The 14,351-nt window shown below is 47.5% G+C and overlaps 2 protein-coding genes across 2 annotated transcripts; both read left to right on the forward strand.

Moving 5' to 3' along the window:
• Positions 1 to 243: 243 nt before the first annotated feature.
• Positions 244 to 4,786, forward strand: LOC135316547 (uncharacterized). The gene is made up of 7 exons (XM_064470125.1): positions 244 to 1,042; positions 1,602 to 1,645; positions 2,218 to 2,437; positions 2,620 to 2,795; positions 3,278 to 3,375; positions 3,735 to 3,921; positions 4,362 to 4,786. Exons 1-7 carry the CDS (start codon positions 263 to 265, stop codon positions 4,639 to 4,641), a joined length of 1,785 nt encoding a protein of 594 aa, XP_064326195.1. The 5' UTR covers positions 244 to 262; the 3' UTR covers positions 4,642 to 4,786.
• A 43-nt stretch (positions 4,787 to 4,829) lies between these two features.
• On the forward strand, positions 4,830 to 14,199 carry LOC135316615 (uncharacterized). Its single transcript, XM_064470526.1, has 13 exons — positions 4,830 to 5,069; positions 5,233 to 5,455; positions 6,026 to 6,207; positions 6,373 to 6,469; positions 6,877 to 7,019; positions 7,518 to 7,726; positions 8,490 to 8,634; positions 10,556 to 10,820; positions 11,395 to 11,503; positions 11,753 to 11,984; positions 12,093 to 12,228; positions 12,993 to 13,103; positions 13,817 to 14,199. The coding sequence occupies exons 2-13, from the start codon at positions 5,303 to 5,305 to the stop codon at positions 13,874 to 13,876; spliced, it is 1,842 nt and encodes a 613-aa protein (XP_064326596.1). The 5' UTR covers positions 4,830 to 5,069; positions 5,233 to 5,302; the 3' UTR covers positions 13,877 to 14,199.
• Positions 14,200 to 14,351: the final 152 nt, after the last annotated feature.

The raw sequence follows: 14,351 nt of genomic DNA on the forward strand, positions 1-14,351 counted from the left end.
GATGGGGATATGGGGCTCCCTCCCTCTGGAGCCCAAGTCTTCTCCAGTCAGTGGCAGTTTGTGCTTTGCTCCTGATGATTCAGCTCCTGGTATCCTGAGCGCAGGAGAACAGCTAGCTGGAGTAAAGACCAGTGCTGCTCAGGCAAGATTGAAATGGGGTGTCCCATTTGCTAAAGACTGGAGCCTTAGTGCAGTGGCAAGGGACTTCAGTTGTGCAGAACCTCTCTCTGTCTCTCACAGATATGGATACATTGGCTCGACCATGTGGAGAACCAAAATTTCAGGTGACATCCAGCCAGAAACCCTTGCTTCTGGGGGGAGCTCTGGTGGGTTAGTGGAAACAGAAGCAGATCCCTCCTACAATTTCTCCCCTTATTTCAGATGCCAGTCCCAGACAAAGCCAACTCTGGAAACTGGTAGTCTTTATGTTCACACAAAAAGAAATTCCCCTGAAAAGGTCCTTAAAGGAGAGGAGATGTCTACTGGGGGATCCCCATGTGCTGCATCTTGGAGGAAAGACCTTCCAGCCAGTCTGTATTCAGAGGGTCTGCAGGTGTCACTGGAGACAGATTTGGGGGGGGCTCAGATGAACGTTGGTGTAGCTGTGTATGGGACTCCAAGAGAGGTGTGCATTAGAGTCACTTCTACTCCTGGAGATTACGAGTTTAGATCAGTCCAGCAGCTTAGTACTAAATCTGTAGAAGTCAACAACTCTGAACCTCGTGTTAAGTCCAGCAAAGAGTCAGAAGGGGTGCGTGACTCTAGATCACGAGCAGCCAGAAGAATGCCAGTGGTGCGCAGCAGCAAGTCCAGCCCTTTCGGTATTCAGGTTGAAGAAGGCTTTGGTAAATATTCTGGCATAGATCGTATGAACGTGAGCAGAGAAGGAAGAAGGAACAAATACTCCCACCAAAGCAGCTGGAGAAATTGGGAAGCCGATGCCAATCTCGGCCAGTCTGAAGAACCATCGGTGGAGAGGAGTGCTAAAGAGCCATGGTGCTGTGAAGAAGGGAGCCAGACACAGGAAACTGTCTCCAGAGAGGTGAGGGTGTGCTCACTGTGTAGCATCCCTGTTCACAGCTATTACTTGTGCTTGCTTCTGCTTCTTGCTAGAGGTGCAGAGTTGAGGCCCAACAGTGATGGGCATGCTTGTCCTATAGCTTTTTCTGGCACTGAATGGTCAGAATCGCCTCTCTTCAATCTCCTGCTCCATCCCAATGTACGCATCTTTCTGTCTCACATGCTTCTTCCTGAAGACCAGTTTGTTAACTTGGTTGTTCTTGGCAATGTAAACACCTGTTTATATATTCTCTAGCTCTACATGCAGAGGGAAAGCATTAAACTGGGTTTTACTCCGTGCATAGTTGCAGGGCCCTGAGATACCAGTTTTGCTGTGCTTTTCCACGTCTGAAGTATGTAAGAGTATTCACAGGGCAATGGTGGGGCAGTGTCAAAGGCATCTGACATAATACACTACCCAGAGGCAGCACTGTCCTGGTCTCCATCCAAAATGACTTGCCATGCTGGACGCAGACAAATTCTTCAACAGAGTAGAGTAGTGTGAATAATCATGTGAGTTACTGTCTTATGTCTGTTCGCAGGGGTCAGAGAAGAGCTTCTGGTCGTGTAAAGTGAATGAGCAAAGGTAAAAAGACTGTGTTTACGTATGAGTGTGCTGGTAGTTAATGGGAGGAAAACTGCTGGAAAGTAGCTAAGGAGCCACGTTCCTGGGAGCATTTGGTTTTAGGATTTAACCTACGTTATTCTGCCATGGTTGGCTCAGGCCTGCATCCACTTCTTTTCAAATGGTTGCCATCTAGAATGGATCATGCTCTAAAAAATGTCTGTATCTTCTAAATTCTAGCTCCTAAATTTCACCTTGGTTGTTGCAATGAAAAGCACTGGTACCATGTACTCTATTTTTCAGTGCAGCAAATTCTGGCATGCTCACTGCATAGTTAGTGAAGATCAAGAACTGGGCTTATCCATGAGATGGGATTCAAATTTGTGACCTGCGGATAAGGTCTGTGTGAGATTGCTGCCAATATAGCAACGGTGATACCTTAATTTGGTGTGAGGCGTCAGGATTTTCACTCTTTAGAGAGAACGATTTGAAATACCTCTTCACCTTGATGGCTGAACTCTGATTGCCACCTCCTGGCTATGTTTAACTTTCCTTTCTGTTAACTGGAGCTCACTTTTGTTTTTTTCTCTAAGTTTCCAGGACTTGTGTAACAGACAAATGCTAACTAGGTGTTTCCAAGCATGGAGGGGACACATCCTCTGGAAAAGGGCTGCAGCCAGGCAGCTTTACAGGCAGCAACTGCTTCGGAAGGGCCTTGGGGCTTTGCAGTGGGCTGTGCACCAGAGGAAGATGCAGCTGGAGGAAGCCCAGCAGAGACATGCCTCGGCTCTGCTAGCTGTCAGCTTCTGCAGGGTGAGAATGGGCTAGGGACAGTGGAAGGGGTGCCATGAGTTTTCTGTTGTGCAGTCAGAGAAGGCAGAAATCCTGTTTGGATAGGGAGGAGGAAGGGGTACCCTATGTGAAATTCAGTGATGTGGACCCTGATACTGATACTCTGCCTGCAGTTTGTTCTAATCATGTGGTTTCTCTTTCAGTGGAAGCAAGCTGTGGCAAAACGGAACAAGAAGCAATCTCTGCAGCCTGAGCCATATTCTTATACCCAAAGTTCATCAGTGGGGCTTTTGGGAGTAGGAAGATTAGCAACTATGACAACCTCAGCTCAGCACCAGCTTACAGTAGGATACTCAAAGGAAGCTGAGCAGGCCTGTAGGTAAGCTGAGAGCATTCTCTTATCATGGAAAAGTGGAGTTTTACAAGCACAGGGAGAAATTTTTCTCACATGGTGGGAAACTTGTTTCCAGGTCCTTGGATGTATTGGTGCAGATAAGCACTGCAAGAATTAGTAACTTAGTTTTAAGAACTAAACAATCCTATTCCAGAGCTTCCATGCACTAGTGATTTCAGCCTGATTTGAGTGTCTGACAGAAATACTCCTGTATTATTTCTTGAGTTCAGATATCACCTGCATATATGATACAGGTGTAAATGAGGCTGGAGTGAGGCAATACTACAGCCTCCAGCAGGACACCAGAGGTGTCAAAAGAAAAACCTTTTGTTGTGACTTCTGATTCTGTGAAGGTGGAAGAACAAGTCCAGACAAAAAGAGAGAACTACCTAGGGAGAAGGAAGACTCTGTTCTCTGAGTGCCTCTTGGGACTGATGGGTGTTAAAGCATGCTTGTGACTCTTTCAGGGTGGAGGGAGGACTGTGGACACAGCTTCATCGTAGGCAGAGAGGAGATGAGTTCTGCTGGAGAGCTGAAGCAATCAGAGATATGAGACGGCTAGCTGGTAAGCACGCATTCCGTAGCCTTGGAACAGCTTGGAGGTAATTACAGTTTTACCACATTTCTTAGTTTGTGTCGCTTTTACTGGACTTTTTCAGAACCTGATGCTGCAAATAGCTGGGCCAGTATCTGTGATGGTGGAGGGTGGCCCACTCACCGTGTCATGCACCTTTTGCCTTGTTCCTTGTACTAATTCAGGTGCAGCAGATGCTGTTGCTCCAGCAATGTGAGCGCTCTCCCCTAAGTGCCCTTTCTCAGACAACTGGAGTTCAGCCAGGGGGTGTTTGCTGTGTTTGCTAAGTTGTTTGAAGTTGTTCTAAGTTATTTTTCTTCCTGTCACTCTCTTCCTGCCCTGCAACACAGCAGCTTTCAGACTGTGGCGCCTGCAGAAGGAGCTGCTGAGCAAAGAGGAAGCCAGGCTTTTGGAAGCCCGTGCTTTGCTGGAAAAGAAGCAGCTACGAAACGCCTTCTGGGTTTGGCGTTCCCGATGCTTGGAAAGGGAACAGATTTTAGCACTGACAAATCGGATACAAAGAAACTTGGTCTCTCGGTAAGTTGATGAGGTCTATTTTTCATGTGAAAAGTCTGTTCACTGTGAAAGTCCAAGGAATGACAGAGCCAACCCAGTGATATGTTGTTCCATCTTAAAGGCATCTATTCTTTTGGTTTAGGACTTAATAAAGTAGAGATAGAAACACGAAAAGGAGCAACTGTGGCCAGAGGTGTTATGACTTGCCTCCTTTGCACTGCCAAAGCTTTTTGGTCCTGACCTTTGATGTCCTGAAAGACCAAACCCTGAGAGCATCCACCGTGCTGCTGTGCTCCAAGCAGGACAGTGGCTTTTAAATGAAATAAATTAATAGAAGCTCAGAAGACAATAGCTTCTATCTGTCTGTCTTTCCTGAACTAAACTGAGTCTTAGGACGAGACACAAGCTTGTACGTCTTCACATGGTTTTCTATGTTGTTTTATTTTCCTTTGGTTTCTCAGGTGCTTCAGTGCATGGAAGGAGATTGTAGAGCAGAAAGCGCTTTACAGGTGCAACCTGTCCTGTCTCAGAGCAGTATCACGGAGGAAATACTTCCAGAAATGGGTTCAGATGCTACAGGTCAGAGACAGTGATAAGCAGGCAATGGTGAACTTCCTCCTCCTACGATGGAGGCAGCATTATGGTGAGCAGCTTGGGGCCTGTGCAGAATGTAAGATTTGGAGGTGCTTAGGCTCCTTCCTCCTCTTCTTGTATGATGAAAACCAGCTGAAAACAGCCTGATAACAGAGGCTCAGATGATACGTGGTATTAACAAACTGGAGTGGGTAGAAGACTAGTTGTTCTGAACATGTCAGTGAAGCTACAGGGAGATTTGTTGCTCTGCTTCATAAACCTAGCAGAAAGTCTTAGACCTTGCTGAAAAGAAGCAGTGTCAGGGCTGGGCTGGGCTGGGCTGGACTGAGCTTCTTAAGAAAGCCTTCTGACAAATGTTATCTGTTGTCATTCTCCATAACTGGTTAAGGACCAGTTATAAACTGCGTAGCTGACAAGCCTGCGACAAAGAGGCATGAAGATCAGCCATTGTGGAGTGTAGAGAGATGGTTTCCTGAGAAAACAGGCTACTCTTTTGATGACTTCTGCCAAAAGGTGAAGCTCCAGAGAGTATATCTGCTGTGGAAAGCAAGGCTGTGCGAGCATCACAGAGCTGAGTGAGTGAAGAAGGGCCAGTTCCTGGAGCCCTGCCCTCAGTAGTAGTGTCCACTTGACTTCCTGGTCTTTCTGGAAGAACCCTTTTTACCATCTGTCATCCATCGTGTCTGTACTAGTGTCCCCTTTTCAGTCACCTCACTGTCTCAATATATTCTGTCTCAGTTCTTTCTCTCAGGCTTTGGAGCAGCGTAGACTCAGAAAAGCTGTGCAATTATGGCGCCAAAAGTGTCTCATGATGAAGACAACTGAACAAAGTCCTAAGCACTCGCACAGGACTGTCTATGAAGAACCTCTTGCCGTGCTGTTTTCTGAGGACCTGTCAACATCATCTGGCTTTGGCAGCAGTGCTCCAGCTACTCTGGCCTCTCAAAGCTCTTTGGAAAAGGTGAGGAATTCTTGGTTCACCCAGACTGCCCAGAGGTATTAAATTGCTGGAATTTTTCGGGGGAAAATTTCTGCTTCAATAGGATACTGTCATCAGCGAACTGTGCTTAGTACTTAGGCCTGAAGAGCACAGAGCCCGTAGGGTCCTGGAGTTTAAATGTAATCAGAAATCATAAAGTCACTTCTCTCTGTGCCCTTCCTGGTTCATCATTTAGTGAGGGAGGTGCTGAGCTAGTGACGTCTCTTGTGCCCTTGCTCCTGTTTGTGGCTGCAAAGTGGAAGGGATGAGGTACAAAGAGCCTCATCACTGAGAAAGTACATATGCCCATTTCCCCTTTTCTTGGTCGAGAAATAGCTGTATAACTATTCAGTATAGAAATAACTTTCCCATCACTTATATGTTTGTACTCCAGAGCTGTACTTGCTAGCCTGCAGTTCCTTTGGATGCATCCTGGATTTCCCCAAATCCTTGCCAAAAAGAGGAGAAAATGGCATGGTCAGAACTGTTTGCTCAGTGACGCCATTGCGAGGACACTTACCTCACAGCATGTCCTTCCCTCCATACCTGCAGGAATACAGTTTTAGTGACAGCAGCCAGCAGAGCTTCTCCTCCATTCTCACTGCTGAGGAAGTCACACGCATGCCGTGTTACAGTTCCTTCCTGCAACTACACCAATGCGCAGAGCTGCCAGCTGAGCGGGGTGGGGAGCTCTACTTGCAGGCCTCCTTTCCTCCACGGAGCGTTGGATCTGGGTGAGTTGCAGGCTGCTTCCTTGGGGTGCTGGTAGCAGTGGCCCCTAGTTTGGTCTGGCTGAATTCCTTCCGTCTGGCTAGTTCCTCGTGTCACCTCACAGTATCTTTCCAGATACTTTATCCTCTTCTTTCTTTCCCTATTCCCCTGACACTTTTGTCTTGCAGAAGTAATTGGTTTGTGGGAGGTCAGTTCCAGTCTTTGGCAGTGCAGGGTCCAGACAATAATGTCCAGCCTTTCACCAGTTACTCTACATGGGAAGAGGTAAGCCTGAAAAGCAGTGCAATGCCTGTAAATGTACAAGTGTGTTCTGCACAGCCCAGTGTAGCAGACAGCCTTTGGGTTTCAGTATCAGCATATGGAAGGCCTCACTGCTGTTCTCTCTTTGTTCTTTCTCCTCTCTTAGACAGAAGGTTTAGGGGATTGAGGCATTTCTCAGGGTAACTCTTCCCTACCATTTGCCAGCTGAGCTGGAAATTGGCTATGTGTCAAGGATTTAAAAGGGATGTGTTAGACCCTCATGCCTGGGTGTTCACGTGGTGTGTGTGGGTTAGCAACAGGGAGGTAGGCAATCATAGAATTCACAGCGGCAAGGAGAAAGGGCTGAGCTGCATGGAGTGGCTGTGTTACAGCAGCAGTTCAAGGCCCTTTTTTGCTTTTCTGGATTATAGGACTGCAGTTCTGACAAGGAGGTGAAGAGTTGCTGGCACCAAGCAGAGAAGTGCTGCCTGCGGAGGTACTTCATTGTCTGGTCAGCTCAGACTCAGCAACTTGTAAAGGCCCAGCAGTACTGCAGGCTCGTTCAGCTGTCTCGGTAGGTATTGCGCTTTCCAGAAGTTTCCTAAAGCTGTCTGTTTTGAAGACTGTTTTGACGCTTGCTTTAAAAAAAAATTATTCTTTAGCTACCTTTTTCTGTCTTCAGCGAGATTTTTGCAGCCCATTATTCTGGTTTTCTCCTGCTTCAAAATTATTATATCTGAACACAAACATTTCTGGTTTGATGGGATGCCTCAATAATTAGGACAAGAACTGCTGATAACAAGCCCTATCCACTGAGCTGGTCTTGCTCGCTACTTATTCGGAAGCTGAAGAGAGGAACAGGCTTGGCACAGCCAGGACAGAACACCTTACTCCCTACAACTTGCCCTGTCCATCATTTCCCCTGACATCTGTTGGGGAGTGGATGTTAACAGATCAGATATATTTCCTAAACTCCCTCACGTGTATGTTTGTTGTTAAAGTTTCCGTTACAAGGGTGTGAGTCTCTGTGAGTTGTTCCTACAGTTGGTCCAACGACCTTTGTCTTTCTCAGAGCCTTTCTCAGCTGGCACCACTGGGTTGTGGAAAATAAGAACCAAAAAGCAGCAGCAGCCCTAAAATATCGAATTCATTGCTGCCAGATGGCTTTCAGCCTGTGGAAGAAGAGGCTGGCCCAGAAAGTGGAAGCTGACCAGAGATTCAGGCGTCACATTCACCAGATGACTGCTGATGCTCTGTGGCATTGGCATTCCTCCTGGCAAAGTGAGTTATCCCACAGCAGCACTAGCGGCTGTAGGAGAGGGATGCTGTGGGAACGGCTGGGTTGGAAAAAGTCCCGCTTCTGGTTGTAACTCTGTGCATTGCTCCTCTGGAACATCGCATACTAGACCAGGGGACAGTAAGTGTCTCTGTCACTGCCTTCTTGTGGTTGCAAGCAGGACGCATGCCCTGCTGTTTTGTAGTGCTTTATGCTAGGGGAGATGCTCCTTTGGAAAATGGGTGGATTTCACTTTACCTGCACTACCAAAGGAGTGATCAAGGAGTGCATTTTAGCAGCTGGGGAGTTAAATGGAGTTCAGATGCAGCATTCCGAGCTTGAAGATATCTCCTCAGACCCAAGTCAGGCTTTGCTTCAGTGGGAGCACGGTGTATCTTTTGGGGCTGCTTAACAGTCCTGATCCAGTCCTCCAAGAGATTCCAAGTGCTTTAAGTGCTAAGTACTTACACTGTGCCAGGGAAGGAACACTCCCAATTTTCGATGGAAAACTGCCTTGCAGATGAGAGTTGAAGTGATCTGTGATCCCTTGCTTGGGGAAGGGTCGGGGGGGGGAAAGGTCTGACTGCCTTGCAAACAAAAAACTAGAAGGTGAATTGAACAATCTCTTCAGCTGCTAAAGAGAGGAAGGAAATCTTGGGAAGTCTGGTCCCATTTGGTATTTGCAGCAGATATATTCTCTGCTTTTGTCTGGACTCTGCTATGGAAAAAAAATCATTGGGCTCAGCAAGCTCGTGTGTTCTCTCACAGGGAATCGTGCTGAGAGAGAGCTGCAGCAGCAATGGGCTCAGCACAGCTGCCAGGAGAAGAAGAGGCTGGTCCTGCAGACATGGTATTGCCAAACAAGGAAGCAGAAATATGCTGCTTTATTCTGGGAACATCTTCTCCTGCGCAGGTTTGTTTCCTTCCCTCAAAGCATTTCCAAGGGAAGCTTTGAGTGGAGAGCAATATATGTAGCAGAGAATCCAGTGTATTCAGACCAGAGCTTGGGTTTGAAAGTACAGCTGACTCATGTGTAAATGGAGCTTCTGTAGGAGAGTGGGGAGAACAATGATATTCAATTCATCTGGGTGTTGGTTACAACATCGGTGAAGCTGTAGTATGTTTTGAAGTCTTACATTATGGTGCAGGTCCTGAAAACACAAGAATCTGAAGAGCAAGGTGTCTGCTGCCAATTATTAACAACATCTTTTCTCTCTTAGCTGTTGTTCAGTAGCTTTCCCATTGAAATCTGTTTTGTTGGTTGTGCGAGGCTACCGTCTGCCTGAAATGCATGGAAGTGTCCAGCTGCAATGAACCAGGAATTGTTCAGGTCGTTCTCTTTGAGATAATTCAGGAGGATAAGAATTAATAGATGATTTATGCCAAGGATTCATGTATGGCATGAGAAGTGCAGGTTTGGCCCTAGCAAATTTCCCTTTAAATTGCAGGTTCAGGCTGAGAGGAGGCAAAGGTCTGCAGAGGAAAGATCAACTAAAAACCCAGTGGCTGTGATGCCTAGGCTCTGCACTCACCCCACCCAATTGAATTTTCTTCTGCAAATCAATCTGTGTGGTGGCACCCTAGAGGGAAGTGTGTTTGAGAGAAGTCCTTAATGTTCCTTCTTCCTGTGGAGTGTGTCTCCACCATTAATCTTCCTTCTGAGTCCTCCTTTGATGAGAGCGCGCTTCTAATTTCTCACCTGGATATGGTACAGGCTGAGCCCTGTCTCTTCTGAGGGGGGCATTTTTCATGCTAGGGTAACCTACAATAGATTCTCTTGATCTTCAGAGAAGCCTGCCAGGCAGAGGATATTTACACCTCTGCCCTATGGTGCAGTGGGGTGATTTGCGTAATGAAAGTCCAAGTGGAACAAGGAACCAAAAGGACAAGGCAGGAGTTAAAAGTAGATTGGCTTCTGGTGTAGCAGAGGAAGACTGGCTTCCTGTGCATCAGCCTGCAAGATATAAAGAGATTATTGTGGGTCCAGATTTACAGTGCTGTTAATAGTAACTTCTGTAAACACTGAATTTTTTTTTTAATAAAATTGCCTCCATAAAGATGCTGTGTTATTCTAGTTGTACATCCCATGTGCACAAGCCCTAAATTTGTGACAGCTAACAAAAAATGAAAAACTGAGCCTTGACAACAAGGTGCTGTCTTAAGTCCAGCCTGGTTCTGCAGCAAGCAGACTTAAGGAGTCTGCTGGGTTCCATGCTGAAGGAGATTTTAGCAGGTTTATTCTCATCCCATAAGGAAAAAGCCTTGCTCAAGCATCATCCTAAAGGTCAGGTGCTGGCACAGAGAAAAGACTGAAGATTAATTTAATGGCTTTCTTTTTTTGGGGGGATCCACTATGTGTACTGGCAGGGCAGCCTAGGAAAAGCATTTGTTTTGTAGGCAAAGGAAAACCATAGTGTAATGTTACATTCAATTTGCAGAGGTCTTTGAAGAAGGAGAAATGCTAAAATGGCCAGAAGGAAGCAGACATACTCCTGGGCTCTGAGGAGTAGAGAGGTAACAGTGCTGGGAATCTGAAGCAAAATCAGGGCAAGATTTTAGCAGAAGGAAACTGTAGGGAGGAGTCTGAACTTACAACTCCCAAGGACAAGGCACTGGAAAAATAAGTAACACGGAGAAAGATATAAGTTAATTGCAGAAGGAATAACAGGAACAGCTTTTTTCTTGCTGAATGCTCTTGTGCTTGTTTTGACCACTTAGGAGTGACACTGCAGGGTGAGGTGAGAAGGTGGAACTTGTTCTTAGCCTGTTCAGTGCTGACATGGAAATATGACTTTAGGCATCCGCTGCTTTTCTGTGCTTGTATTGTTTTCCAGGTGCCTGGTTACCTGGGCCCAGGTCACTGCCTATAGACTGAGGCAGCATGAAGCCCTCTCTTGTTTTAAAAGGGTCAGAGAGCACCGTCTCCTAGTTGTGAGCTTTTCTGAGTGGAGGGTGAAATTCTTGAGAGCTGAACAGCAGGTGCTGGGAGAGAGAAACAAGTGGCAGGGACCCTCTCGGGGTAAAGCCTGTCACCGCTGGCGATTGGCTTCAAGAGGACAGCAAGCCTTGCGCCTAGGATCTGTGGCTACTGTAAAACAGGTAAGAAAAGGCAAAGATCCCTATAAGACAGTTATTTTTTAACTGCCTTCTCTCATTAAGACCTCACTTGGGTCACTAGGCACAGACATACAGGGTCAAGGCTTGTATAAAAACCTGGTTTGACCTGTGGTGACTGCTTAGGCCCTGCCTTGAAATTCTTTACAGATTGTGCACGCAACTTCATCACCGTAATCTGGCACTGATTGCAGCAACCATCTGGAGCACAGCAATAAGGAATGGGGACATTTTGACCAGAATGATGAGAGCGCTCCTTCCTCTCTGCTCAAAGATGATATGGGATAATCACTGTCCCTGCAGAGCAGAGTGAGCTGTCAGAGTTGCAGCTTTTTTCAAAAGACTCACAGCTAGCAAACCACAAAAAGGTCGATTGATTTGGAAGGACTGAGTCAGTCCTGCTGGGATCTCATCTGTGCAGTTTCCAGCCTGGGGTCTAGTACATTAAACTACCTGCAGGGATATGAACATAAATGTATCTCTAAGGCTAGTCGGTGTGTCTGTTGCCTGTGCACATTGTGTTTAGTCTTGGCTGCGGCTGTGTTATCTCTCTTTGCAGGCCTGCAACTACTGGACAAAAGCAGCTGCCTTTTCCCAGTGCTCACGGCAGCGCAGTACCCTGATAGGTGCTAGGAAGAGCAGGAAGATGTCTCTGTCTTGGTCCATGAGTAAGAAGATGCCCCTTCCTCTCTTCCTTTCATGGGGCTGTGTCGGAAGTGTGAGTGGGGTGGAAAGGGGAGTAGTGTTTGCCGGCCACGTGACTGGGATTCCTCTGTGGAGTAGGTGCTCATGGCAGTCGAACTCCATGGGTTGTTTCTGTGTTCAGGAACCAAAGAACTAAAGACTCATGGCAGCTCTGATCTCCCCCTCTCTAGCTCCGAGGTTAACTCCTGTGTGATTACTCTTTTCTTTCCTAGAAAGCAGAAAAGGCAGAGGAAAGGGTTCGGCACCAGCTGCCCCTCTTGGGCTTCTTCCCAGTGCCATTCACCGCTGGCTGGTCATCTACAGAAACCAAAACAGGGCTGAAAGGCTGCTACTCCCTCACCTGGTAGAGAGATCTGGTGTGGTAGGACTGTCTCCTGCACACACAAGGATTCAGGAGAATGAAGCAGAGGTGGACTCAGAGGAGCGAGATGAAAAGTGGCTTGGGTAACTGGAGTGGAGGGCTTTGGGCTTCCGCTTGTTGCTGCCATCAGGAAAGGACTCCCTTGTAGGGCTGTTGGGCTGATAAAGTTTATTTTCCCCCCTTGCCTATAGGAGGAAGTATCTGAGGTGGTGGCATCACACGGTGATACTTTGCCGGTGCCAGCGTGACAGGAGACTGCGCTGTCTGGCAAGGGGGTGGCATCAGTGGAAAGAAGCCAGCAGGGTGATGATACTGGCTCAGGTGTTGGTGAGTGTCTGGTACTGCCACCAGGGTGGCCATGATGGGTGTTACTGGGCAAGCCTGCTCTGCTTTCAGCCTCTCTTACGTCCTGGGAGATGAGATCTGGGGACTTAACAAGTACCAGAGTGCACCACAAATCCTGGTTTCCTGCTGTGGCTACTTTTTCCATCTTTCTCTTTGAAATGCCAGCACGGCAGGCTGGCATATCCACATATTTAGTTGTGCTTTGCCCCATCTTACAGATGAGAATCTGAGGCAGGGTGATTTGTATAGATTGTCTGTAGCCTGTGCAAAAAGTTCACAGCAAGTATTACCATATGTGTCCTTGTATGGGTTCCTGATACATCTCTCTGGTGTCTACAGCCTCTCTCTTGGCCCCCTTTTCTGCTCAGGCCCTAGCCACCTATGGAACAGACCTGTGTTCTCTCTGGCTTCCTGGGCATTAGCTGCGTGAGATGTGCTCTGACCTGCCTGTGGGACAAGAGGATGCGTGTGTAGCGAGTGCCTCCATGGTTGCTGAGGAGCTGTGCTGCCGCACTGACGGGGCACTGTCCTTTCCCCAGGGTACTGTGACTTAATTAGCCACAATACTTGCAGGAGACGGTGGTTAAACAAGAGTTTTGTTAGTAGTCAGCTTTTTCTGTTACCAATGCAAAGCCATTCAAGAGGGATCCAAGAAAACAACTGGAAGCAAGGTGGGACTAGAGGGAAGTGAGATAGTTTGCCTGCCAGAGCCCAACTAATCCGTGCACTGCCTCTTTTCCTGGCAGGACCAGCAGCAGCTGATAGAAAAGGCCTGGAGGGCGTGGAGACGACGACATTTGCAAAGCTGTGTGGTGCAGAATTTTTTGGAGGAGGAAGCCAGGAGCCTACTATCTCAGGTAAGCATTTATGACTGCTTTAATTCCTTGGACCTCAGTGGACCAAAGAGCACCCCAAAGGGACAACTGGTGTTCCCTACATCTCTCTCCCTGCACAATGCACTTGCTTCAGGGAAAGGGAATGGGACTTGCCCATAACAAAGGGAAACAGTGTCCGGCTTTATATGGGTTCATCTTTGGGTGTTTTTCAAAGCTTTGTGTCAGCAGTCAACCTCCCTGACTCGTGCCCCCTTCCCCACTGTTACCAGACATGTTAATCCACTAAGCCCCTGCCTCTCAAGAGCCCACTCAGAGAAGAAACAGGCTCCACATTGGTGCAGGGGGACTGTGCTGACTTGCACCCAGGGGCAGGCAAATTGCTATAAATTTGAGTGAGCAGGCAAAGCATTGGAGCTCAAATAGCCAGCTCGCTCTTCTGCCTGCCTCCCAAAGATCCATGCAGGACTAGGTCCTCCTTTAACAAGATGTGAGCAAGTACTGAAATTAGAGGGCAGAGGGGATGTTGGTCTTCCTTGTCTCACATTGATTTGCACTCTGCATTTCACTTATTGGCCACAGGAACGTAGGGGAGACAAGGAAGGGCTCTGAGTGAATGGTGAGCCAGTTGGCATAGCCATTGCTAGAGGAAAAGCTTTGTTTACCAGTACTGGGAGGGTGGCTGCAACTCCTCCAGGGTAATCGGAATGTTTGATTTGTCCACTTTACTATTTAAGGCCTTTGGAAGGTGGCGCCAGCTAACAGCATTCCAGCTCAAGGACAAAGGATGCTGCTGAATGGTGGGGGCCTGCCTGCAGCTGCTCATTTCAGGACACGTGGAGGATACAGCTGGCTGTCACAACAAAGAGCTGGTCCTGCTGCAATCAAGAAAGGGAATGCTCTGCTCACATGAGAAAAGCAGTGCTGCAGGCCAGAAGCATGATCGCCACAGAACAACCAGGAAGAGGTGGTACCTAGTGAAAGGTCCTCTTTAAAGGATTGATATCCTGTCTCCCTAGAGGCACAAACTGAGAAGTTATTCCCTTTTGTTGTGAGGTTGCGTTCCCTTCTCCTCTGGACCCTGATTTTGCTGGAGTTCTGATTAAAGGTCAAAAAACCACCCAATAGGCTCTCCCTTTACTCAGCGTTTTTTCCTGGACAGGAGTTTAGTGTCATGCAGGGGAGTAGCAACTACATCAGTCTTAAAGAGATGAGCAAGAGTCTGCCTGTGCAAATGCTACATCCTGTTGATTCCAAAGTCTGGATTGTCCT

Source organism: Phalacrocorax carbo, chromosome 20, assembly GCF_963921805.1.
Source record: "Phalacrocorax carbo chromosome 20, bPhaCar2.1, whole genome shotgun sequence".
Classification (NCBI taxonomy): Eukaryota; Metazoa; Chordata; class Aves; order Suliformes; family Phalacrocoracidae; genus Phalacrocorax; species Phalacrocorax carbo.

Bases quoted from the DNA above. Each gene is read 5' to 3' on its own strand.
- LOC135316547 (XM_064470125.1), top strand. From the start codon at position 263: ATGTGGAGAACCAAAATTTCAGGTGACATCCAGCCAGAAACCCTTGCT. The intron at 2,796-3,277 runs GTAAGCTGAGAG...TGACTCTTTCAG, and splicing joins GAAGCTGAGCAGGCCTGTAG to GGTGGAGGGAGGACTGTGGA. The intron at 3,376-3,734 runs GTAAGCACGCAT...CCTGCAACACAG, and splicing joins AGATATGAGACGGCTAGCTG to CAGCTTTCAGACTGTGGCGC.
- LOC135316615 (XM_064470526.1), top strand. From the start codon at position 5,303: ATGATGAAGACAACTGAACAAAGTCCTAAGCACTCGCACAGGACTGTC. The intron at 5,456-6,025 runs GTGAGGAATTCT...CCATACCTGCAG, and splicing joins CTCAAAGCTCTTTGGAAAAG to GAATACAGTTTTAGTGACAG. The intron at 13,104-13,816 runs GTAAGCATTTAT...TTACTATTTAAG, and splicing joins CCAGGAGCCTACTATCTCAG to GCCTTTGGAAGGTGGCGCCA.